Genomic DNA, 27,365 nt, shown 5'->3' on the forward strand with positions numbered 1-27,365 from the left:
ATTACATCGACAGAGAACGGCGACCCGGTGATATAAATCTATGGCTCAGCAGTGACAGTCAAGAGTGACCGGGAACGTACCTCACTTTCGGTCCCAGTATCGAAAGTTCCGTAGTGAAAAGATCGGACATTATCATGGTGCGTATGTACCTTACTTTCGGTCCCAGTATCGAAGTTCCGTAATGAAAAGATCGGACATTATCATGGTGCGTACCCCAATAACCTATTATGCCGTATTAATGGATGTCCATTCACCATTCACAGAGTCTCTCCTACCAGACTGATCAACGGATGGAGCTGACAAACAGTCTCCTGGCCCTCTCGATTAGGGGTTGGAACAAGTGTGGCAAGCCGGGCTACTCGGGCAGTATTAAGCCGAACATCGCTGCCTGGCAGTCAAGCTTTCGTCCTTCGGTATAGGTTTGGACACCCTGGCAACATCTCAGCCAACGTACAGACGGGTAAAACTACAATCAAAAGCACTTCGATCCATAACAGCTTACTTCTGGGTCTCAGTGACAAACTCGCTGTCAATGAGCCCTTTATAACCCATGGATAAATTCGTTCAAATCTACCGATATTTTCAGAACCCAATCGCGATATGCTAAAGAGCACAATGTCAGCGGCGACTGGAAGCGGTTAATCCCATTCAGTTGCTGTCAGCTGCGTCCCAAAGCGTCATGTGACAGAGTCCTGACCATTTCTATCAACGAGGGTGTGCTGCACCGATTGTAGAACTAACCATCGTTCCGTGGATGAAAATGGTTGGCGGTGCGCTGGCCTTATTGTTGGTCTTGATGGTAAGTTAGTACGGGATTTCTAACACCCCCGTTCCTATGGTTGTCTTATTGTGTAGATACAACGCGCCAGAATCTTCTAGCAAACAAGATAAGTTGGCCCTCATCAGAACTAGCCAGTCGCGAATGGTCAGTGCATCCTGGAATAGCGTACTTTCGCATATTCACTTAGCTGTTTCTTAGGGAAGGCACTTTATGTGCGCTCTGCAGATTGTCCTACTGTGTTGAAGAGGCTAGCATAAGGTCTCTACCATTAAATCCAGCGTTTTCTCTACCGAAGATGAAATGTCCTGCGATCTGTGGCGTTGGAGAACTACTATCAACAATGATTTGGAACTCATACGTTTTTTGCTTAAAATTTCCCTCAGTAAGTGAGCCAAACCTACCAGCCGTTTAATTTCAGTCCACCATAGCGGCTTTCCTCCGGTCGCGTCTCCTCAGGTCCAGTTCAATACCAGAGTATCCGGGAGGAGAAACAGTGGTACGATAATCAGGTTGGTTTCGATGTTAGAGGTCCGTTCTACATACACTCAATTATTATATTCCGCCCACCCATTGTTTGAAAACATTAGCGCCCATGAGCAAAAACTAGCCAGTAGCATTTAGGATAGTGCTCAAACATCAGAGACATTGTTTCATTTTTCTAACAGGACTGCACCGTAGAACGATGTAACGCCATCCGATAGCATGTAGTAACTATTTTCTCATGGACATGTAGGTCATGCAAAACTTTTCATCTGGTCCTAGATACCTCAGCTCATTTTGTACCTGAGCATCATTCAACCTCGAGAGGTTATTCGGCAATTTCTACGAACCAGGGCGGAACTTCATCTGTTCTTCACCTACTGGGGCCAAGTTGTCAGGGAGACAAAGAGAGAGGCGCGAAAGCTATCCGTAAGTTTTACTACTGTGCCCGTTCTCGATATATGTGGGTGATGGTCAAGCACGTGCGTTCACGTTATAATGGATTCTGTGAAGTTAAACTCCATATAATTCAACCGACGAGGATTCGATTTTCCACTGAACAGACCAGTGATGCTGAGACGATAATAAAATTGTTTAAGCTACTGGACAAAATAAGGCTCAAAAGCTGCCATTAAGGGTGATCAAAGCAACAACAGCTAGCATCTACCCAAACAAGAACATTTTCGAGAACAGTGTAATCAATCATACAGCTGTGAACCTCGATTCGTTGCGTTCAGCACGACCATCCCGTTTCGATGCTCTCCTACAGTTGCCGAAGTGTTACCACACCCTTGTGCTAGGAAATGTCACTAGGGCCGGAGTAGATTCTGCTGGCACTACTCAAGAATGATGATGGAGCTTAGTGCTGTATCTTGAACCTTGAAGACCAGAAATTACTCTGTACAGCTACTACAAAGCAATTACGATGTCTTTGGAAAAATTGAAAAAGTGACCTAACAAACATATAGGTCCTATGTCGATCGTAGCCTGCATGATACCTAACTGTCACAAGACAGGTCGCGGAACGTAACTTTGAGAGAGGTAAGGGATATACTGAATACATTTTTACCTTACATCGGGCGCGCTAGCAGCACCACACATGCTGTAGACGCACGGTGGACACAACGTTATTTCCTTCCTTCCTACTTAGTTGATGAGAAATACGGTCTTCAGGGGCGTGCAAATAATTGCAGTGTGCTTTGGTCACACTTCCTGTGAATAGAAGTCTACAGTGAACCGTCCAAAAGACTTCTTGAGAACAGCGGAGTTCTCAAGGACTGATTGTTGCCGTTACGGTGCTCACGAATGCCAGTCGAAAACACTCAGACCGACTCCACGCTATTGCTTGTTAGACGAGAGAAAAACTCACTTTTTAAACAAACGAACTGCCAAAACCAACACGGTGCTCGACCGAGTAGCATGTCAATATGCCGCGAGAAAGCTTCAGTGACGCCAGACTAACATGTCCAAAAAGTTTCTCTCTGAACAGGCCAAGCTGTGAGAGTTCCAACTGAAGAGCAATATGGTCTATTTTTCAACGTCGTAGCTAGACCTCTTTTTATGCTTTTTGTCATCATGCCTCACGTTCGATTCCAGCTACAACTGGAAAGGATGCAAAAGCAACGGGAACGGATTGCCGCATTGGAACGAAAACTTCAGGAACCAAGAGAACCTAAGGATGAGCCAAGGAAATTGGCACATACCATGAAAACCACTGCTGCAGGATTACGGACCGAGGGAGAGGAAGAGACACAGGAACCGCAACGAGGGGATACAATGCCAAGACGCAGTGTGGTATTGTTCATGCGCGATTCGCTTCATCCTCCAATAAGACGAAGTACGGAGACGCAAATTGACTTGGAAGACACCACGATCTCCGGCTCTCGTTCGACATCTACGGGACGAAGCAGCCTGCCCACTGGCCAAACTGAGAGCACAGTACCGACTGTTGAAAGTACAGATTCTAGCACAACCACAACGCTGGCGGCAAAACAGCCACAAAGTACCTCTTCTAGTTCGGGTGAATCGACTGGGGGCCAATACAGTACCGACTGTTGAAAGTACAGAGTCTACCACAACCACAATGTTGGCGGCAAAAAAGCCACAAAGTACCTCCTCTAGTTCGGGTGAATCGACTGGGGGCCAATCAACTGTTGAAAGCGTACAACCAGCGCCGCCACCACCACAACAACAACAACCGAAGAAAACGGCAGGCAGTGGAAAACCGAAACCACCAATATGGCGATACTGACGAGACACTTAGTGAAAATCATACAAGTCTATTATTTATTCTATATTACTGGCGTTGATGTTGTGTCACGTTGCATCACGTCGCTTCATTAAAACGAGTGACCTAACTACTACCAAACTTTCTGCTCGATTGTTATGAAGCCAGACCTGTTCAGTCTAGTCTATTTTTTAGATGAACCAAGAGCTGATTCACAATGGCTGCGACTGTCTAGATGATTGGGTACGTGAAACGCGAAAGCTCAGGCGAATATTTACAAAGTCCGCTGAAAATTGCTCGTTACCCACGAGTTGAGCTAAAGATTCCATTCGAAGTCAAATTGTATGAGGCTGTGATGCAGCATGAATGTTTTAGGCATTTAGACAGAGACTCAAAACAAAGAATATTTAAGCAACTCTGTTTGGACGCCGCAAACTGTTTATCGAAGGTAGTCGACAGAAGAACGATGAGTTGTTTTAAACGGTCTTCGAGCATGTGCAACATGAACGAAACAATGTAACTGGGCTAGTGTCGTATCAAACTGTTGGAAGACAAATCAAACACCGTACGGTGTAGTTCAGCTCTGGGAACACGGTACTCCTACCAGGTGTGTGTAACGCTACGTGGACACATGACCGAGAGCAACTAATCGTATTCCGCCCTTTGAATAAAACGGCAGAATTTTTTTTACCTACACGATAAAGCTGATCTCACTGCAGAACTGTACACTCACTGACAAAATAGTACCATGCCGATGCAACTAACGTTTAGAGTGAAATAAGGACAAACGGGTTTTCTTTGCCCATCCTAGCAATCGTTTTTGGTTACGCTGTCAACAGATATGATACGACAATGCATGCAGCTGGGCTGCAACAAACAAATGGGGAGGTGCATGTCCAAGGTTGAAGTAGAACCCTGTACTTTAATTGTGAATCCAAAAATAAACTTATTAGCTGGACTTGTCATTCCTTGTACCCTGTCTTTTTGACAGGGTCTGAATCAGGTGACACGGCACCTTCCACATCCTCCAAGTCCTTGAGGTCTGCTCCGGGTGTTAGACAACCCACGCGATTCCACTGTTATCATTTCTATTACGAAGTTGCTAAGAGTTGAGAGAGGGAAAGCCTGTGGAACACCACTTTTGGTAGTGAAACATTATCCACAAACCTTCACGCATCCATGTACGGTGGATATAGTGAGTGGAGGAGTGAAATGAAGTTTTTGGTAGTGTCTGTTTCGGCTAGACAGAGTTACAAAGAAGGAATCAACTGAATCAGGTGCTAGTTTTGGATTATGGGAGAAGATACTTGTTGGTCGTCTGCAAGTACGACTAGGTTCAAGCTGTCGAAGTACTTCTCTACGCTTCTGAAAACCGGCCAGTGAGGAACAATTTGGACCAGATCTCTTGGCTAGTATCCCACACAGGCCGGGGATACCGACCCTGTTCTTAGAGCGGAAGGCTAACTGAACTGACCATTTGTTCACCGCTGTGAACGGTGGCTTTGAGGATTGATAACATATCCACCTCTTCTCTTGGATTAGTTGTAGGTGTTTTTCCCCTTTCTCAATATGGACACAGTGTGTGGATAGCCACTGACGTTTTTGTGGCGATTGGATTATGGTCAGGATAAATCCGTCTTCATTATATTTAATTGCTAGAATTGTTTTTGAGGTAATCTAAATGATTTGACGGTTCTTGTTCCGAGTTGAAGAGCAGATCCTTGGACCAGTGACGGAAAACGAATAGTCAACTGAGTTCCTTCCAAAGTCTGGTCCCATTTCCTTCATCCGTCTCAGTGTGAATGAACCCTAAACGCATATTCGCCATTGATAAACGTTGTTAATGCTATCAAGCTGGGTGCATGGTTCCTTGTGGTTCGGAGAGCACCGGGACGTGTTCTGCGTTAAAAGGCGCTGTTTGCAATAAACAAATCATGCTCTCGACTACCATTGCTGGTTTTTGGGACGGTAAGGCCAAATTTACCTCGTCTCTGTCAGTCATCGAACCTGAGCATTCACGTCACCGTGCTTTGCCTGTCGAATTCGAAAGTTCGCAATAGCATTTATCTTCACCGACATGTGTACTGCAATTTGGTAAGTCATACAAATAAAACAAGAACGATTCGCGTATTTCCGCCACGTCTTGGCAGACTCAGATTGTCCTCGCTAGATCTACAGTCTGCCGCTCACAGAAAGGTGATTCATTACAGCGTTTGGACTCAGGGCGAATCTTGTATTGTGGATGTTAGGAGACTCCAATTCATAACCGCCAGATATATTCTTCAAAACAGCCGGTCAAAATCTGACCCACAGTATATAATCATGATCGGCAACTAGGCGGCAGCCGCGGATCTGTTAGCCGATGGCAGCTCCTGGTTTAACTGCTTTAGAAGTCAGTTGTCAAAAAGTGAGCACGAAATCGGTAACGCAATATGTCATCTCCTCCCTACCGTTAATTGACAAAAACGAATCATAACAAAGTTCTTATGGGGACAGGTTAGCCCAACTAAATTAAAGGCAAAACGCAACGGACAAGGTAGCTCACCTGGATTATTCACCACATGATAGGATAGAGCATGCATCACGCACAGACTATCCCACTCAGCAATTACATTTTCTACCACAATCGCATAATCTTCCAGTTTGGTGACGAACCACTCAGCCGTTTGATGCCGCAACTGGTGCAGACTACCGGATTGTTGTGCGTCTCGCCTAGGCCGATCGGTTATTATCCGCCGTGCGCGGGTAGGTACCAAACCTGTGAATAACAGGTCTAGCTGCCAACTACGACGGTGTGTGAAAGGATCAAAGTAAGGTCGAAGTACAATATCATGAACGAAATCGGACAGTGGGATCACTCCTGGAGGTTGCCACGGCGGTGGAGAGGATGGCAGACTGTGAAATAAAAACGATCACACAATAAGTTAATGGGCAGCGTGTTCAAAGATGCCGAAGAAAATGACAGCGGCCGAAGACAGGCGTGTTGCTCACCTGCGTATGCGAATCGCAGAAAGGCAGCCATTACAATCGTACTGCACGCCATCGTGTATAACTCCTGCTCGAGATAGCTGGAATAGGCAACAAGCGATACAAAAATTAAACAGTTGATCATTTTCACTCTGAAAATGTTCGATAGAATGTCGGTGAGGAAACCGATCGGTCTACTGTACGTGTACCTCATGGCTGCCACTAACAGTGTGCGCTCTAGTGAGAAGTTAAGGTAGAAAATGAGGGATGAATATAATAAACTTGCTTGTGTAAACAACTAAAATCAGGTAAAAATTCGCCGCATTCAGCACTAACAGGATCATGATGTCGTTTCCTTAACCGGTTCTCCGATTCTGGGTCTTCCAGTCGAATGGGTTGATTAGGAAATCCATCGATTCCCCGTAAAGGTTCGGTGAAAATGCGAACAAGCAAAACGAAAATACTGTGCGTTGAAAAGCACGTGCGTAATATGCATAGATAGCAATAGGACGGTAAAATGCAGCGCCCCCCTCCTGAAGAGATATTGACGAAGAACGGCACCCCTTCTTGGGAGGCAGCAACTTGGAGAAACTAGCAAGCATTGCTGCTTCCCAAATCGAAAAGTGTGGAGTTGACATTAGTGACTTTCAAGTAGGAACCCAAAATGAAAATTTTATGGGACATTTTATATTGCATTTTGTAAAGGGAACATTGGTTTGCAGTTTCCTTTGTTCATTCACCTTGTATCACGTGGCTTTCATTCTGTTACGCATGTTCCCTAAGTTAGTTTGCTGATACATATAAGATATGTACTGCAGTCACACACCTGCATGGCAGGTCATAGAATGCACCTGCAGATATATGAAAAAGTTATATTGTATCATGGTCAGGGGTGAATTTGACTAACGTAACATGATCGATGACAAAGGTGCCTATATCAGAGAGAAGAGTTTCTACAGGACGGTTGTCGTAGGGGATAAAAGTGCTACCATGTGAAAGGTCATAGATGCTTCGGTAGAAAGATTCCAGCGCTTACAAAACATCCGTCTAGCAATACCGTAGTGATGAAACCCTGAAATCCACACACAGTAATCATGGGATCACTGGTTCCCAGAGTAAACGGCAGCAAGCAGGATAAGGATGGAGATAATGGTAATGGAACTTGTTGCCCTGCTAAATACACGACCGATTCATCAAACAGATAAGACAGAGAGAAACTCAATGAAAACGCAACTGCGGTAGCGTTGTTGTTGATTTTGTCTACTTCTAAGTGAGAATCTCCAGTTCAGCTGGCTGTGAAAAACCCACTAAAACCAAATGGGACAATTCGCACCCTTTTGAGCCTAAAGATGCGCAAAATTTGGGATGCTGCCAGACTGCCTTGGCCCCAAGAGGAGCAACTGAAAAGCCAGGTTTGAACTTAAATCACAGACCTTCCGGTTGGTAGCGCTCGCTTCAGCTACTCAGCTGGGTCTAGCCCAATGACCGCCTCGAATAAGCGACTCTAAACAAAAAACTTGGTTCGAATACTCAGATACCTCACATCTCCAGTGCCAAGCCGTACTTCCTGGTCAAACTTGAAGCTGGAATGACTAATTTATATCGATGGTTATAAAACACCAAATCCTTGGACAGATGGTTAAGATCTCAGTAGGAATTGTGGCAGTTGCGGCGTCGAGTGAAATTTCAAATTATCAAGCATAGGGTTATCGTAGCACACACAGCGTACCAGGTGGTCGCAACTGCCAAACATTTCCTAACGTAATCGTGTGTAGTACAGTACTGAGTGATTAGTAACTAATTACAGCGACAAACAAACAGCCCATGTCAGGATGATGAGGTACGCGCGCGATTCGACAGACTCTGAATTGGTTTACATTTTAAACGTTTGAGCCCAAAATAACAACAGAAACCATACGGATGAGTGTTTGGAATTATCGCGCCATTGTGGATGGAGGGCCAAAGTGGCCGCTGCGTAAACTATGCGGGAGAGTGGAGTAAATACACAAGGGTGAACTGTGCGCCAAAAAAATAATCGGTTTTCCGGATGAATTATGGTCCAAAGGATATCCCTTTTTCCTTGGCTGCATGGGACTTGTGAAGACATTTAGTACATTCATGTGCAACTTGCCATGCACATAAACCGAGGTGAATTGGAAGCATGGGGTCATTAATCTGTACTGGTCACTTGTGAGTGTGGGGGGGTACTTTACGAATCAGGCACATCACTTTCTCCCACAGTTTCTGTGTAGGGTGCTACCATCGGCACTTCTGCATATCTAACTCTGAGTTCGCCGCTAGCCTTTAAATAATAACTCAGGTGTGAGGTTCCTGAACACATTCAGAGCCACATCAACAGGGTTTTCTCCGCCAGCACAGTGATGTCATCAATCACGATCATAAGACTAGAACATTCCTTAATCCTTTCATGTGAAACCCCATCCTATGTGTTTTATAAACTAAAAACTAACTTGACTGTTGCATTGGAAGTAACAACTTAACAACTTGAATGTTCGATTAGCAGAGAATACACTGAGCTGACCAGATGATTTACGAAACATTTGCTGTGCTCTACCCTCTAGGTTCCGGAATACTCGTACATTTCTGTTATCCTATTTGGGGATAAGGTAAGAATGTACATGGGAACAGCAATGATCGACTTGGTATTTAGACTTCGTTATCCGAGAATTGCTATTCACCTCGTAATTCATCTACTTCCAGGTTCCGAGAAAACGACTCTCAACCAAGCCCGCAGTGAGTAGGGTGACAATATATACACGAAATCCCGTAAGGGTATATAATTTTGCTGACTATTAAGCGAGTTTTTAGGTTACGGGATTCGCAGTCCGGTTACACATCATGATCCTGCAGATGTGAGGCCACTGCACCAATCCCACTGGGATGTGTCAGTTACTGGTGACCACAAAGGCGCTAACAAGTTCCACGTGGAGGCCGTCAGGCATGGACAGGTCAGCGACTGACGATAAGACCAACTGCTATAGTGAGGACAGAATTCTCACCTCGGAGTGACCATGGCCCCAAAGATCGTGTCTTAGGATCCTTATTTTCCGAATGCATCAGAGTTCCTAAGGATTATCATGTGAATATGAGAGTCTTTTTAGGACAATCAGCAAGGATGAACCATCTCAACAAAAAATATCTTTTACAGCGATGTTTCCTGAAAAAGGAACACTGTAACATTAATCTGACGGTACCAACAAAAACCGGCCGATGTAGGTAGTGCGTGCGAAGATTTAGAGTAGGAAATTTCCAACACCAGGTAGTATTTTTCCAAGTTTTAATAAGGCGTTTTATACGAGATCAACACTGCTAAATCTCAAATCCCGCCAATCTGAAGTTTTTAAGGTTTTTAAGGTTTTTTGTAAAGTGATAACTGAAGTTTTAAGGTTTTTTGTAAAGTGATAACAGGAAACCGGAGAGAATTATAGAGGATATTATGGCACTACGTACCTTTTCCCTTTCATTTACCACCCGCCTAGAACGATCTCCACGGTTGTTCAGAATCACGGGCAACAATGTGTTGCTACCGAAAAACTGATCACAGCCGAAGATGTCCTCCCAAAAACCTGGATCAGATGTAGTGCTTTACTATGTGGTGGATAGGGGGGATCGGTTTCCAAAAAAAAACACCAACCGGATATCCGAACCCGTTTAGATGGGGTTGGATCACAGAATGCAGTTTTCCTTTCAAGCCAGACCGCTCCGGAGACAGGCAACCATCGAGACTTTCTCCACCAAAGACAGACCACCCTTCCTCCGTTTGATGATATCGAGGTGGTCAACAAAGTTCCCTGAGGATAGTTTGGTGACTCAGGAAGCACTGATAATTCGTTCTGACAATATGGGTGGGAAAATTTGGCACCGACCTAGGTGACTTTATCCATTTGCCTTGGCTCATCCCAGTGTGTATGGATTTCGTCTATCCGGGTTAATCATCGAATATGACTGGCGGATTCGGCGAGGAATTCAGTGGTCCGGCTGACGTCCAGGTTAGTAACCCGGTAAGCATACCATCAGAAAGCAGAAGAAACACGAGGAAGGTGCAGAACTTAACCTCCATAAAGGTTTTAGAATAAAGCATCGGGCAGAAGATTGTACTTGAGAAGGAACGTTCCATCTCTTACGGCTGACTTGCGCGACCATACAGTCGTGAAGGGAGTCAGTTATAAACTACCATGGGGTCGATGCGTGACCCACAGTACATCTGACGACTGACGCAGTGCCATCTCGAAAGCCAGGTGGCACTTTGGACGCCGGATGCATTCAAACTCGGGGGAGGGGGGTTCTACAGTGGTATAGTCCAGAACATCCGTAGACCTAGGTTATGGTGTATGTTTAGGCAATTGCTATGGGATAGATGGTACAACGATGTGCGTTTTAATATGAAGGATAACGGAACAACCAGAAATCACATAATTATACTGGGATGACAGCATTTTGTTTTGGAAAGCACTGCATGAGAAAAAAGACGGCCTCACCTCTAATGCAAAGCAAGTACTGAGAATATTCTCCTCCAGCATTCCAACGAGTTTGCTAAGTGCTGGTACTACCGGCTGCGTGTTCTCCGTGGTGGATTCGACCGGGTGCGCAGAAGACTCAACAGACTGGACAGAACGCGTTTTTATGCGATTTAACAATTCAGCCACACGTGATGACCGTTTTTTTAAAGCATTTTCTCGAGCTTTATCAGCGCACGACTTGAGTAGACCAATCTACAAGAAGAGCGAATGCGCGCAGATCAACACGAGGATTCCTCCGAAAAAGGTTCAGCTTAGACCCTAAAAAATTCATCTTACCGTATTTTTATTTTTTACAGCCATCATTATCGTCATTGACGGTAATAAACGAAAGATATACACAGGCTCCTAGCTGTCTTATAACCATGAGGGAAAAAGCATTAGTAAGTGATGAAAAGAAAAGGGACACGTAGCGACCCGGCGCGAAGAAGCTTTATGACCCTACAGAAGATGGTCAGGAATAAGGTGCCCACACTTTTGGACAGCATCAAAGTGAGGAAATCTGAACATCATATCGAATAAAGGCGCCAGCAGTGGGATCGACCTAGAGTCCTTTGAGAATCTCACCCGTCATACGCGCGGCACACGACAGGCGAACTTTAGTTCGATATTCCGGTTAGAAAATGACAGTAAGCATGGACTACGTGAGCCCCAACAAGGCGCAAAAATTCCACAACATTTACTTTGCCCGTAGCCGCTCCCATTTTACGTTACCATCTCATCGTCTTACCCCTCCCTTCCTTGCCAAAAACACTTAGCCAAAAGTCGCTTGGAGCAGAAAAACAACACTTTCTTGGGTATACTGCGGCTGGGCATTCGTAATAGACGCCCCAGCCATCCCAAAATGGCGAGCCTCGCCTCCTGCTCTAACAACTGTGATTCATTACATCATGTCCGCTTACGCGCCGTTTTGTTGCACAATCGCTACAGCACCCCCCCAAAATCTTGCAGTACTACAAAGATACCGGTGGATAAAAGTCTGAAGACGCCCAAGGTCCTCGAAGCACAGGGGCCAGGATTTACAAAAACAAAGCAAGATCACTTTTACAGTTGCCCTGTATACATGGCTTCAACGAAATTCGTCTCTGACTACATAAGCGAAACAAGTCGACCAACACTGCCCGCTCCTTTGTTACGCGCTCATGGACTTCATCCAGTGTATTACAATCGACACCAAAAAAGCTGCCAAGATACATGAACTCAAGCATTTCATTCTGAGAAGCACAAGGAGATAGGAAATCTTGAAGACGTTATTCACAATATGAAGATGAAAAACACATACTTTCTGAGTTATATTATGGTTATAAAATTTCATTAACACTAGCACAGCGGCGCTCACTGCGTCCGAACCCACTGCTGCTCGGAAACAACTAGTGATCAGTACAAAGTTGCAAACAACGTTCACCATTTTGATTACATTTTGCATTCAGACTGAATATTTAACCAAAGTGTGTTTCCGATGAACACAGGCGTCACACATGAAATCTCCCAATATGATGACTGCATCCGAGCTCTTTGTGATGAATAAGAGGATGGCCGGTTCTTGATAGGTGTTATTCAATGCATTAGAGCCACAACGCATTGGTACTATTTAAAAGATGGTGTTTTCAACTCAGTAAATTTTTGTCGGCCTATAGACTTCCGAAATATTTTACCCCATAATAAGTACGAGTCTTCTGTAAGAAGTTCCGACTGATGTGTGCAGTTTTTGCATACTTAAAGTCAAACTAATTTGCGCATTATATCCCTGGGCCATTTCCCGAATGCACCTATCCGTGCACTGAGTTCCCAATTGATAATCCTAATATAGAACTTAGAAAACCCAGGGGTTACATTGAAGATATTTTGCCGAGTGTTCAAATTTGAGGTAATAACAGATTGCTCGTCTATTTCGGAAAAGGTTGGTAACAATCGGTAGATTTATTGCTAGACAACGTTTCACTTTTGACACAAAAGCTTCGTCACCCCAAGTGACTAGGTTACGAGGTTGGTCGAGACTTAGGGCGGAAGCAGAACCAGTCAGCTAGGCTAAGCTAAATCTTTGTTAGGTGTCGACCAAGGGATTTTGTGAGTTAGGGTGGGTGACCAAGTGTTAGGCCGATGGGGAAACCTACATGAAGTTGGGTTTATCCTAGGGTCTAGTTTATCCGATTCGGTTCCCGTGATGATCCCCCTTGAACTAGTGCTACGATAGGGGGATAGGGACTTTGGTCGGGTTGGGATTTCCACCCCCTGATTCTATATGCATTGACACCAGCACACGGTCACGTGTCAATTCCGCTTACCTAAGACCACTTTCCGTAGATTGCTGATCTGATGATGTTTTCTGTGAAAGTTAACAGGGAATGCTCTGTGCAGCATGCGAGCCTAATAGACGGGGGTTGTGTGACCCTGACAATAGTAGGCGTTAGTTATACTTCAAAGAGCACAGGATGTCACTAAAATGCGATGCGTCATTCAAAACCGCATGTTTACACGAAGATGGTAAAACAGCTTTGGAGAAACATGTGTAGTTCCAGGATGTAGCCCAAGGCTGAACAACAACTAAAGGACTTTCCACAACTACGAGAGGTTACGCAAAGTTGTGCTTTTAAACTCAAATGATGGGTTGCCCTTTGTCCGTTTCAACCACCTCCGGACCGCAACCTGCAATTTTTGATTAGTAAAAGGGGATGGCCTCTAGCTTGAAATGATCGCCACATCTGGACCTCAGAGCACAAAAGAAGCCTGTTGTTATCAGGCTTAAACCAAAAATATCGCCAATGAAGCACCTTAGTTTTCAACTGCACAAATGAGATCAGTGGTGCTGAACAGTATAAAGTGAAAAACAGAAACCTGATGAGCATCATGCAGCAAAAAAGTATTGTCAATGGCGCAAATCGGTGTGCCAACGGAATAAGTCAATCGGGTTATCGAAAGTTTCGTTCTGAGCTCAATACCAACTGTCCCGTACCAGGTTTTATCTCACTCGCTGTTGTCTAATTTTTAGGATGCTTGGTTTGACCAAACAAGATAGACAGACCGTACATTTATGGAATGGTTCATTTCAGTTGAATATGGCTCAACTACTTCAGTCGTAGAACATAGCAATGCAAATCTATTTATCATCTACAAGACTTCAGGTTTTCATGGCCGATTCCGTAGAACGTAAAATTAACGGGGAGGACAAAAAACCGAAATACCTGCGCAGTGATGAAACTCCATGGATCGGAAGTTATTAATTCAACAAATGAATACACGCCCGCGCTTTGTGAGGGCTTACCGAAGCTGAGGGATTATGGAACCACACGGAACCGGTTTCAATGGGAACAAGATGAGTGACTTGAAGAAACAGGCCAGTCGATGTAGGGTATAACGCGGGCGCGGACACGTTTGAGTTCGCACACGAGATCAGTAGACCATCTGCGTCCACCGAAATGACGGAGTTATCGGCTACGGCAGTACAGACCATAAGATGATACCGATAATCCACTCCTAAAGGTTTTGACACAACCTCACACGTCAAATAGTATTCGTCGTTTGGAAAAAGCTGAACAAATACGATTGGCCACATAGAAGACTGTTGCAACCGAATCAATGTAGCCCAGAACGACGATGAGTCTCTTGCTAGCTTCGCTTGGACAGGAGATAAGATCAGTGGAAGTGACCGTCTGGCCGGTTGCCAAAACGGACGATGTGTCCTGGCCGTCCTGATCAATCGAACCAAACCGATACAGATGCGTAAATGCTCCAGCGACTGACAGATGATCGAACGCCAACGAGCCTCTGTATGAGCAAGGGCACGAAGACCACGTGACTGGGCGACAACTAAAGACTGGTCACCTACGGAACTTTGGGGATTGCTCGATACGGGACAAACTCGTCTCGTGGAAGGTCTGTTCAAGGCATTTTCCAAAGATACTAGAGCAGACAATACAGTAAAACGGGAATATCCATCGGATGACGCTCCCGAGACTGTAGTTACTTGGCTGTGGGCCGACCAACCCAAGAGCATGGCATCCACTTCGGAGGTGAGCAGGAAAGGACATGTAGCACAAACTGTACCCTGTGTAGGGTCAACTCGGAACTGGAGAAACTCTTGAGGAGAACAGGGCCATAAAAGTGGTAAATGAAGGCACAGTGGGGCGTCGGATAACTGTACTGGCCCAGGACTGAATATCATGAGCTGCTGTCGAATGTCCTGTAAAAAAACGAGGATAGATGGATGCTGAAAAATGTACATTTCATGAAGTACCACTACTGACAATCACCACACGGTAGTTAGCGTGACCGAACAGAATAACAAGTGCGTTAAGTCGGGTACTTTAACAGAACTAGAAGGGCTTTTCATATCACTTCAGAAGGGTAGCTGGCATCCGAGAGGGATGTCAGTAGGCATAGTCAAACAACCCGACACCGGTGGTTGCGAAATATACCCAAGAGATTAAGATCGGCGGAAAAACATGCAGGATCCTGTCAACAGTTATCAACCGATCTAAACATGATGATATAACAAAGAGCACCAGCACTGGTTCATCAAGACGCTAGCTTCCTTCGTCGACTCTTTCAAGTCACACCAGAGTTAGGCGAGGAGCATTCTGTTGACAAATTAGTGCAAGCTCATGTCAGTATAAACCAGTGAGATTTACCTTAGAGCTATTTGGCAAAGCAAGAGCACTGAATGCGCACCCGCCTGACCCAGTGACACTTTAGCCAGCCTTTAGGGGATTTCAAGGGGTCGGAAAGCATAAAAGTTGCACTCGCCACTGGCAGTGAGCACAGTGAATGGATGGGCTAACCCTATAAGAAATGGTGGAACTCACCTGCAAGATGTGTTCTGCACGAGTGATTATAGTACGAGCCAAAAGCTTTTCGATTGACAAGTGGTTACCCTGATAGGAAAGAAAACACGGCAAAGAGAAAATCTTAGATGAAGGATGACTCGGTTGTCCACACGAAAGATTTGAAAAAATGCGGTCAAATCGATAACAACCATATGGAATTGACGGTTGTATGTTGGTCTCAGTGACGGGAAACTTTGACCAAGAGCATTTTCAATTCATAAAAGTTCGAAATTTACCAACCCCGTCTGTGATAGTGAAGCGAATCCAGGAGATTCTCACCTAGCATATTCGAGAGGTACATCGTCAGCGTGTGTATACTGAGCTCACCATATGAATTCATGACATGAAAGTTCACCAGACTTCACAAGACTCAGAGACATCCTATATAATCGCTGGCACACTGAAACTTTAAAAACCGTTAGGCAACGTTTTCCGATGGATTTTGCTACGACTTACATCAACGATACAGGTGGCCAGCAAAACACTCACTCAAATAAACCCTCGGATGCCTTAAATTAAACTTTCCCCACCAAATCACGGAACACTAGTTCAGTCAATTTCTCGCAAACAGTGAATCAACTCATATGCTATGACATGACCACGTGGCCTACCCATGGGGACGAGTTATTTATGTCAATCCATGCCAAGTCAGTGATACATAAGCTACAGTAGTCACTAACTCATGGAGAAGAACCCGCAATTTCAGAGATAATCGAAAAAATCGATAATCTGATTCAATGCAGGAGACGAACAGTAGTAAAACACTAACAATTTAGCTTAACAAAGAGCAAGCCAGAGGAGTATACCGTTCCTAAACATCGACGTGCGAGTCGACAAAACGTTCTGTTTTTGGACAAGTAGAACGCAGTAAAATTGCTCTGGATACAGTGGTGCGTACCTCTAAAACCGTCTTATAGACTGAAACGCTTGCTAATGTTGAGGGCAACAACCGTTCCATTCAGTCAGACGCCTAAGGGAGAGCACGGCCAGGACCTGATCTTATTTCAAGTAAAAAAAACAGGAACAAAACAACTTGTGAGGTGAAACAACAATGGTGATGGAAACTCAGATAATAATAATAATAATAATAATAATAATAATAATAATAATAATAACACAGTTTACACAACTCCAACATGCGCAGATAAAGATAGATCAAAGAAGCAGTTATACAGCTAAAAGTAAAAAACTTCGGGGTCAATCTGTCATTTCGTAAGGAAGCTGTGGAGATAAGTAGCAATTGACTCATGGTGGGTAAACAAAAGTTAATACACCTAGGAGCATTCAAATGAATTGAATGGCAATTAGATCAACTTGGCAATTTGGCGAGAGCTGAAACTGGATAGGAGGGAGACTAGCCCAACGGCACATCATCAGTACTTTTACAGCCAGTATGCTCATTGACTATCAGAAGGTCCTTGATGGATAACGAACACCAGTGGAAGTCGTAAGAATTATTGACGTCTGGCCACTAGACGGTGTGAAATCTGTGTAGACTGGTGGAAGGCCAAGAAGAACTGTGGTCGTACTTTCACCAACACTTCACTAGGAAAGCAGTCAGAGAAAGACAACCGAATGCGTTAGAAACGTTTGAAAGCATAATCTATACCGTGTATCATGTATGTACCTCAAACGCGGTGGCATGCATGGTGTAGACAACGGTGCACCGGATTCACATGGTCGAAACTGAGTGTTTGAAGAACAAGTACTGTCATCCCTCATATCTAGCTGAAATAAGACCCTCTGTGGGATCCTCAAGTGATTGCACTCTTTTAGTTGAGGTATCTCCACCAAAGCGAAGGGGCAAAAGCGGGTGCCAGGTATGATTGATGGTCTGCCGGTTGCTCGCTCCGGGACGGATGGGTAATTCATGGATTGGACGAATAAAATTACTTCCAAAACCTAACGGCCATTCACAGCCACCTTGCACACGTACTTACTTGTGCAAGAGGCCAAAGGTGCACTTTTACGAGTAAATCCTTGACCGTGCTAGGATATGAATCCAGGACAAGAGAAGGACTGCTCAGACGATACTGATGTAAAAATAAATTCTATAAATCCCGCAGTAAATTCAGAATAAATCTGAAATTGCGAGGACCTTTCTTGCATACACTGCCGTGTTTTCTGGCAAACTGCGCAAAAATGTAGATATTACCTGGATAAGCGTATGAGATTCAGATCAGTATGATGAGGTTTGTTCTTTGTTTGTTTGATATTTGCATACCATACGTCACCGATTATCAAATCGAGGCCTATTGGGCCATCATATACGGATTATACTGTATCCAAACAAAAGCTTGAATACATTTTTTTACAACAGAAACTTTCAACAAAACGAAGGCGACTCTGGAGAAAGGAAAAAGTCACAATTGACTTTGTTTAGAAAAACAAAGAAGTGTGTCGGGCTTACTATAGACGTACACGACCAAAATCGCTGTTTCTAAACGGCTTGTCATTGTCGCAAACAAAACGTAACACAGTGCGCGATATTGTACCCAAGGCTTATGCTACATAAGACGAAGGTTTCACTCATTCGATGACAAACACAATATGACCGAGATGGTGGTGACTTTTAATAAAACCATCGGACAGTGGTGATCACAGCTAAGGTCCGGAGAAACAGAACTGGGGACATTCACATTTCCGCATGTGATTTCCCGTAATATGCGGTCACTGTTTAGATTGAGTGGGGGTAAACATCTGGAGGTTATTTCACTCATTATGCTCCCAGCTGCATAGACAGATGGCGTAGCTGTGAGCCCTACGGGACGCTGGTATTTCCACATCAAGCTTCAAAGACGAGGCAAGCGACGTCAAAGGAATACATCTTCAAAAACGCTATACAGTCCACACATAAGTGGCGAAGAAGTCGAGTGTTCAGAGCAAGTCCAGTGCATGTTGAATAATGCCTTGCATTTAAACACTACGGTTACGACAGGTTTCGAAAAGAACAACGAAATGGTCCTTTCAGATGCTGCCCGAAGGAGAGCTGGATCAATAAACGAAATGATGATGATTATCATCATTATCCCGACAGACGGTAATTTGACATTCATGACATGATCCAGGCAACTCAGGAAGTCCCCGGCTCCACCGAAAACCGTCCCCTGATGATGATCATCATCATCCCGGCAAACGGTAATTTGACATTCATGGCATGACTCAGGCAACTCAGGCAGTTTTTGAGAGAAGTACCCCCGGCTCCACCGAAAACCGTCCCCTGATAATCGCATTGCGAATTCACTAGTTTCAGTCAATTTTCACTGTAGTTCTGAGACACTGGGGATCAAAGAACAGAAGATGCCTCAGATCCTCCGTCCGAAGTAGGCGTACAACAATACAGACCGTACTCTAGTCTGATACAGGCGTTCTTTGAGGTTCAGTGATATAACTTTTTGATGNGAGGCCACAAGCAATTTTCACCTTTAGCAGTCCTGCGTCTGTCATGTCAGGGGTAACGAAACTTCCCAGATATAAACAATGTTCCACAACCTCCAGTGCTACTTCTTGAAGCCTCCTTAAATCCAAAGACTGTACGTTCTGCAGTATGACTTTGCACTTTGTGGGCTCGAAGTACATGTCGAGGGACCGGATGACCTTAGATCAGCCTTTGTAGTAGTACGTGCGCTCGAAGACATCTGAACACGGGGGTTTGGGGGACCTTCAAGCGTTCGTCTCATGATCACAACAATAACCAAACCAAACAAAATGGTGAGCGTGGGAATCCTTGTCGGACACCACAGCTTGTAGCAAAGCATTCAGCAGATGCACACACAATCTCACCCGCCCATAAGTAAAAATCGTTCGGCTGTAGCAACCTTTCGGTACCTAACTTCCATGCCACCAGAAGGAAGCACGACGGCTGGGATACTGCCAGGTTTCCCAAGCCTACACAGGGGAGAGGCAGAGGTCGGGTTCAAACCACGGACCTTCCGGTCAGTAAATTCGCCCTAACCACTGAGCCATCTCGTCCCGGAATATGCTTGGCGCACAACACTTCAGCCTTCTAAAATAATACGTGAGCACTCCTCTTGCCCATGCACCACTAGACTAACGGTTCAGGCAAATGGCCAATCACGTCCTACAAAATTGACACAAGTCACGTGGTCAACCCGAACGACTCGTTTCACGTCATCTACCGAGTATAGCAGGTGTTATATCCGGTGTCGTATAGCAGGCTACATTTGTGTGCACGAAAACGATAGATATAACTATCTTCCTGTGGTGAAGAAACCCGAAGATGTCCAAGAGCAAAAGTCGAGGGAATATTATTAAAAGAGTGTAAGAAAACTCATACTGAAATAGAGAGATTGCTAAAACCTATGAACTCAGCCTTTTCTGCTGAACTCGAGTAGCCGTCCACGACAAGCAAATGAATGCTTGTTTCTGGCTAATCAAAAGTAAAAACCTCTGGTAGCAAACTCGTAGTCAGATCGGCAAGCAGGGGTGCTGGTTATGTGCCCTACATTGACATAATTCTGGTTTGTGATGGTGGAAAGAGACCAAACAGATGATAAACGATAGGAAGGCAAAAGGAGACTTTACACCAAAAAGTACTGAAACTCCTCATAAAAAGATCCCTGAATAAAGAATACTTCCCAGATGGTCTACAACACATTTCTCATTGCCAAGAGAAGCCGATTTACTGCAGAGGTAAGACACCGTTTTCATTTTGGCGGCCTCTCCTTAAGAGAGGTCGTCGCAGAGAGCAGATTCAACAGTAGTTTTTCGCTCGCTTTATTCAGTCCCTGTATAATGATGATATCGGATTCTGACCCCTCAACAGAACGTTATACACGTTTGTAAGTTCGCAGTGCAGGGTGTCTACCAGAACAAAACAACTCTCTTTGGAATACGGTTCAGACTCCAACAAAAAATGCCACTAACCGTGAGAACAAATGGCTTACAACATACCTGTAAAATGGTCCCGATTCGATGGGACTGTGTCTCTGGTAATTCTGGTCGGTGACTCACACAAAGTGGACGTTGGGGATCGACTGGATCTGCATGGATACTGAGTAGATAAGCTGGAAGGGGAAAGACAAACTGAGAGGTTTATGACACTAAAAAGCACATATGTAAGTTCTCTGATTATCGTTGAGATGAAGTTAGAGCACAATACACCTGGGATCACTCGAGGAATGGTCCCGAACTCAGTCGGACTGAGCTGGGCGCCGTAAGCTGTCGGTTAATATTAAAAATTCTGGAAGCTGTACAGTGGGCCTGCTAGATGGGAGATTCAACGATTCAACCACCGAGGGCGCCAGTTTATGGGGAAAAGTAGCTGGTTCACTCAGTAAACCAGTTGTGTGGTCAAACTGCTAGAATGGACAACCATGCTAACGAAAACTGACAAAGTTTATCAAGTACCTGTGGGCTGGAGTTTTCCGTCCAAACAAAGCTGGGCTTGAAATTGATTGCGACTTAGCGTGTGCCAGTACGAAAGGACCATACTGTGTCCTGGACGATACGCTTCGATGACCAACTGATCGGAAGGTCGCTTGGCCCGAGCACGCTGTGCTTGCTCATGCAGTACATCTAACTGGAGGGAGATGCTAAATGAATCTGAGAAGCGAATGGATAAGTTCCAAGCAAGACAGTAGGCGAACGAAAATAGGCAGCCTCAAGACAAAAAAGTGGGACAGAGCGAAACTATCTCACCACACTGGTCGTTATAACGTCAGCTACCTGGTGAAGTTTCACGTGGACTCCTAGGTTAAAAGGAAGATAAAAGAGAATAAAAGGCATCGTCGGCTATAATCGTGCATTTTATCACATTCAATCCCTTGTTAACCACTGTTCTCACAATGACCCCATCCTTCAAGTACAAAACACACATTGCGCGCCGTATAGTGACAGCAGCTGTTAATCACCAGAAACAGTTGTAAGTAAGAGGATGAAAATTTACAACAATAGTGGCTGTATGGCTCAGTTTTAGGTATTTTTTCCAGATTTTCCCAGTTCGAGCTCTCAAGTCCCCCAAAAATACCCAAATGCTTCAACTCTATGGGTCTTACATCCGTCCTACTCTGTTCTGTTTATCCCTTTCACCTTATCTTCGCCCAATTGACTACATCCAGAACGAACTTCTACACCTCCTTTGACCAATGGTCTGAAAAAATCCTTCCACGTTAGGATGTGGCTTTTCGTGTTTTATGATACTGTTACCACAACGGATGTTTGCCCGAACCAACATCTCCTTCTATCTCAGTCTCCTAAACTTACGACCTACCTAGTCCCTTCCGGCCATCTCTCACTGCATGACTGTCTACCCCTCTTCTTTCCCCCCGAAAAGCCTGTTTGGGGAACTCCCTAGCAGTTTCTGTATTCCCAAACCATTACAACACCCATCTCTTCAAAGGTCGGGTTAATGTACGTTTCGAAGCGGCACTATGGGAACGAAAAACATGGAAGTACTACCGTGAAGTGCTTCACTCATGGCGATGTGGTGCTGCATGTAGAATAACGTTTTGAACAGATAAGACAGGCGAAGACTTCTGCCAAGTAAGTTTATAACGCCATGAACAGTCGAGAAATCCCTAGGCGCCGGATGCACGAAGATTTTACAGGGAGATTCGTCAAAAGTGGAGTAGACCGTAACGAGTGTGCGTTAGATGCAATGTTTTTTCAAAACCCATGGCTGCAGTCACGGGGCCGGTGACAGCAAAAGAAAACGATATTGTTGTAGCGATTTCGGATCATCGGGATATAAGGTCCAAAGAGTTCAGATCTGAATATTCTTAGTACGTCCTTTTGGGCGAAATAACGAAACACGAGAATGATAAGGTAATAATGACAATAGAAAAGGATACGAAGCATATCGTAAAGATGAATGAGTGGGGGTCGCTTGTCGAATTGTCGGTATAGAAGACGTGATTGCACTTGTGTTTGAATGAACTGAAGTTGGAGAGGATGCAGGAGACTCTGATAATCTGCAGTGGCAAGGAGAAGAAAAGGGGTGAAAATCCATGGTAACGTGATTCGACAATAGAGACATGCAGTGATTGGCGCCTAATGAGAAGGGTGAGTTCACATGGGAATTACTCCACTGAGCTCCCCATGCGTTGAATAGCATTTGAATTAATCTTCTGAATCAAGCTGGTAATTGTGTGCCACCGAGGCATAACTTCTCATACACTTACTGGTCACTGGGTCTTTGGTGAGAAACCTCAAGTCCAAGATCCGCCATGGAAAATCGACAGCCTCAGACATGAGCGTCAATGTGACCTAAAGTAGATATTACGAATCCAGACCAAAAACCAAGGATTTACATGAAACTCATTGGGTACAACAAAGTGGACACGGCCATTCACTAAAAAAATTAGGGTGAAAAATCAACGTACAACATACCAATTTTGATTATTTTGAATTGCCTGGGAATTTGCGTCAGACTTAAACGATTTTGAATCACGCGGTTCAGGTCCAGCAATGCTTGGCTCAGCTCTCTATTGCCCACTGTTTCCGTTGCTCCTGTACAGTTCTGGGGAAAAAAGCAAGTTTATGCCCATATTTTGATTACCTTTATGGACTTCGGTAGACGAGTGTATGTTCTGTTTGTGAAAATATCAATCGCCAACAGAACAGCAAATGGTGGCAACCTGGCCCCCACAAGCGTTTCCCGTAATAGTCGCGAAAGTGTATTGGCTGTATTGATTAGAAAAAAACTTTGTTCTTCCAGAAAATTAGAAATTTTCTAAAACAGATGGGCGTGTAAAGATGATAAAGACATGAGACTCACTTCACATTTGTCAACCTTAGACGCATTGTTTGACCACTTAATGAGAGCTTCAAGCCGTATAATTAAATGTCGTGTTCGACTGAAAAAGGTTGCTATTTCAATCTTTTTTTCAAGGTCTGTTTTGCTGGGAAGCCTGAAACGAGTTGCAATGAGTCCGAGAAAGTAATTAAACTCACAAATCAACCAGCCTCATGAGATCGGTGTAGATTTTTTGACAGATGAATTCTATCAGGACAGACAATGGGACCGCATCAGGCCTTGGTCTTGGGACGACTTGCTCTTGTTCAGTGGCCTCGGACATTGTGCGAAGTGAAGAACTCCCGTAATGTAGAGTTTTGTTCTCGCAATTGGAGCACTTCACAAGAGGAGCTACCGTGGAAGGGAAATTGACGTATGTTAAGATATACTCCACAAACCAAACAAGGTACGCAACAAACATGAAAATAAAACATGATCCCTAACAGCAACCAGAAAGACTAAGCCAGTTAAAATCAGTATTCTGGATGCCGGAGTGGTTCTAGATCTGCAATCAAAATGGCCTGTTGCCTCGTATCACAGCCAAATAACCAGTCGACTGCGTTGACCTAAATGTCTACAAAATGGCCTGTAGCCTCGTATCACAGCCAAATAACTCGATATGGTGGGGAACCAGTCGACTGCGTTGACCTAAATGTCTCTGAAAATGCAACCAAATGACAAACTCCGGGCGTCTCTTGAATAATTCCTATCCACTGCCTTCTTGTAATAATAACAATAACAATAATAATCGTTCAGCTGTACAACCCTCTCGGTGCCTAGCTGCCATACCACCTGAAGGAAGTACGGGGGCTGAGATATTGTCAGACTGCCCGAGCCTAGAGTCGAGATGCTGAGGTTGGGTTCGAACCACGGAAATTGCGGTTTAACCACTGAGCTATTTCGACCTTTCTTGTAAAATGAAGTAAAACATCCACCTGGTTTGTGGTTGATTCTCAGCGTTCAAAGCCGAAAGTAAGTAATCTATGATCACTCCTCTCACCTGGTGGTGAATAGGGAGAACTAGACAAATCTAACTGCCCTGAAATCAAAAAGTGCAGAGTAGCGGGTTGACCCTATATGTTTCTCGTATGCTCGTGCACCTTGGAAAAGCGGCAGGTTGGAGCATCTTTCACAACTCACCGGAGAAATTTTGACCATGCCTACACAGATAGTGGAGCCAGCTACCCAACGGCGCATTGGATTCACTTAGCAAGAACCAATGGCCGTACTATCTAAACTCGTTGAGATGCTTCTGATAGATTCCCTGAGTTCTATAAGTAACACCAACCAGGTTGTTCCCGTTCATTGTAAACACGGGCAAACAGCGCTCAGCTTCCGCGAACGGTTGCGCAGAATTGAGCAGCAAACAGATCACCTCCGGTCAATAGACAAACCACTGCCACGGCGAGCCCCTACCATAACACAGCGAAAGACGGATAATCCAAAAATCGCGAACACTTGAGCATGACCTTACAATTTGTATGCACTTTGCACCTACAAAGTGTAAGGTCATGCTTGTGGACGTGCAGTCACTGAACACGCCACTTACAATCCAGGGAGAGGCACTGGAAGTTGTGGAGCGTTTTACGTATCTTGGAAGTTGTATTAGTTCTGACTGTAGTGTGACAGATGAGGTGAATGCACGAATCTGCAAGGCTCGTACCGCGTTTGCTAACTTGAGACACCTATGGCGTCAGAATGGTTTATCCCTGAATCTGAAGGGACGTGTGTACCAAGCTACAGTACGGGCTGTTTTGTTGTATGGCTGTGAGACTTGCCCTATTCCAGCCAGCTTATTCGAACTGAGACGTCTTCAGGTGTTTGACAGTCGTTGTCTCAGAACCATAGCTCGCGTGGGTTGGTGTCGGCGAATCCGTAATGAGGCAGTTAGAAAGCGCGTTTTCGGTTGTGTAACGGGTACTTCCATTGAAGAATGTGTCCAGCACCAGAAGTTGCGTTGGTTGGGACGTGTGTTACGTATGCCGAACCATCGTTTGCCGAAGAGAGTGCTGTTTTCCATGCCCAATTCAGAGTGGCGTAAACAGAGAGGTGGCCAACCCTTGACTTGGCAGAGGAGTATGAAGGAGATCACGAAACGCTTGGGTGCTGTCGGTGCTACTCGCCTTCCAGGATGGGGACCGCGTGATCCTCACTGTGCCTGGTTGGAGACACTACAAGATATGGCTGCCAACCGATGTCAGTGGCGTTCTTGTTGTCAGTTTCTGTCCAGATTGCCTGAGTGAATGTGTGGAGGTGTAAGCACCTCGGAATGATTGTGTTAAGCTAGCACTAAGTCCCTCCCCCGTCCACCTTTATTCTTTTCTTTACAATAAGGCTTTCAAATAAGTCATGGTTGTACGGCAGTGAAGCATCGGTGTTGAACACTGATGTCATGCTTTCGTTGATGATGATGACTCATGAACCGCCGTATGGCGACGAAGGACAAGTAACGCCGAACGTCTCATTACGAGTGGGTTCAAGCTGACCCCGTGTAGTTACGGCACTCGGTACGATCCCCATTTTAAAGTAAGCACTGTCAACGACTCTCCCCAGTTGTCTTGATGGTTTCCTTTCCAAAAATACTGACAGGCAGATCAGACAAGCGGTGACTTCGGACTTCACCCCCATCTTTGAACAATGCGGGTCGATGGTCATTAGGACTGGAAGCTTGGTGGCACTTGGGAGAACATATGTAGTCATAAACCTCTGGGACCGTCCAAGTTTTCATGTTCACCATCTAAGGTTCTGTGTTATCTGTGGGTTCCAGATGAGTGACAACTAGTGGCGATGATAATCGCTGTTTGAAGAGTTCGGCCCAATGGTCGAAGCGTCCTGTACTCAAAATGCTCATTCCATTCTTATCCTTGCTGGTTTCGCTCACAGATGGTTTACGGTTACCGGTGGCACGGATCAACTAAAATAATCTTTGGGCATTTTAGGCTTTCTAGGCCTCTTCTATATTTCTGGTTTTGCGTGTCTACCAGATTTCACGCTCACTTTCACGTCTGATGATTAGTTGCGGCAAGCTATGTTCGGCCTCGGGTGGGATATTTCTCCAAGATTTACGTGGTGTCATTGTTTGGTCTGACATCTAGTGCTTTGGTGCGCCTGTAGTGACGTGCCGCAGGCAAAACTCCCAGCACTGTGGAATCTCGTCACAGAATGAATTCAAATCTAATGGTGGAGCATTTGAAAGACTTTTCTGGTAAGTTCTGTTCATTGTCGTAGCCAATAGGCTACGAGGGAAAACTATTAGAGTGGCTCATGACACCATTCTGGGGATACGCTAAGGTCTCACAGCTCCTTGCAACAGCTGTGCGGGATTTTTCCGGTTCTTTGCAGGTGACTCCAGTTACGTTGGATACCTGGCGCTGGTTCCGGAAGAACAAAAAACCAGCGAAAGTGGACGGATACCGGTAAAGGAGAAACCAGCAGGGAGGAGGAACCATGAATTCTAACAACTGTATGCTAATTAGCAAACGTGACAAACAGGTGACTCTACGTTGGATACCTGGCGCTGGTTCCGGAAGAACAAAAAACCAGCGAAAGTGGACGGATACCGGTAAAGGAGAAACCAGCCAGCAGGAGGAACCATGAATTCTAACAACTGTATGCTAATTAGCAAACGTGACAAACTGGCGGATAAGATCATACAGAACATAAGTAATAGTTGTATTTACTGAGACTTGGCTCACTATTGACGTTCATGCTCAAGAGTTCACCATCACCATCATCATCATCATCATCATCATCATCATCATCATCATCATCATCATCATCATCATCATCATCA

General features: G+C 44.8%; 1 protein-coding gene across 1 annotated transcript in view; it reads right to left on the bottom strand.

Moving 5' to 3' along the window:
• Positions 1–25,592, bottom strand: part of T265_06436 (hypothetical protein) — a gene marked incomplete at both ends in the record, with an annotated part of 42,034 nt that extends 16,442 nt beyond the window's left edge. The window contains 17 exons of the mRNA XM_009171694.1: positions 6,034–6,383; positions 6,480–6,556; positions 10,955–11,188; positions 14,256–15,173; positions 15,796–15,864; positions 20,731–20,843; positions 21,187–21,381; positions 22,629–22,748; positions 22,959–23,043; positions 23,088–23,128; positions 23,167–23,296; positions 23,336–23,509; positions 23,555–23,687; positions 23,731–23,846; positions 24,362–24,481; positions 25,047–25,257; positions 25,399–25,592. Of these exons, the coding sequence (XP_009169958.1) occupies positions 6,034–6,383; positions 6,480–6,556; positions 10,955–11,188; positions 14,256–15,173; positions 15,796–15,864; positions 20,731–20,843; positions 21,187–21,381; positions 22,629–22,748; positions 22,959–23,043; positions 23,088–23,128; positions 23,167–23,296; positions 23,336–23,509; positions 23,555–23,687; positions 23,731–23,846; positions 24,362–24,481; positions 25,047–25,257; positions 25,399–25,592 (3,280 nt within the window). The remainder of the gene's footprint in view (positions 1–6,033; positions 6,384–6,479; positions 6,557–10,954; positions 11,189–14,255; positions 15,174–15,795; positions 15,865–20,730; positions 20,844–21,186; positions 21,382–22,628; positions 22,749–22,958; positions 23,044–23,087; positions 23,129–23,166; positions 23,297–23,335; positions 23,510–23,554; positions 23,688–23,730; positions 23,847–24,361; positions 24,482–25,046; positions 25,258–25,398) is intronic.
• Positions 25,593–27,365: the final 1,773 nt, after the last annotated feature.

Source organism: Opisthorchis viverrini (genome assembly GCF_000715545.1).
Source record: "Opisthorchis viverrini unplaced genomic scaffold opera_v5_132, whole genome shotgun sequence".
NCBI lineage: Eukaryota > Metazoa > Platyhelminthes > Trematoda > Opisthorchiida > Opisthorchiidae > Opisthorchis > Opisthorchis viverrini.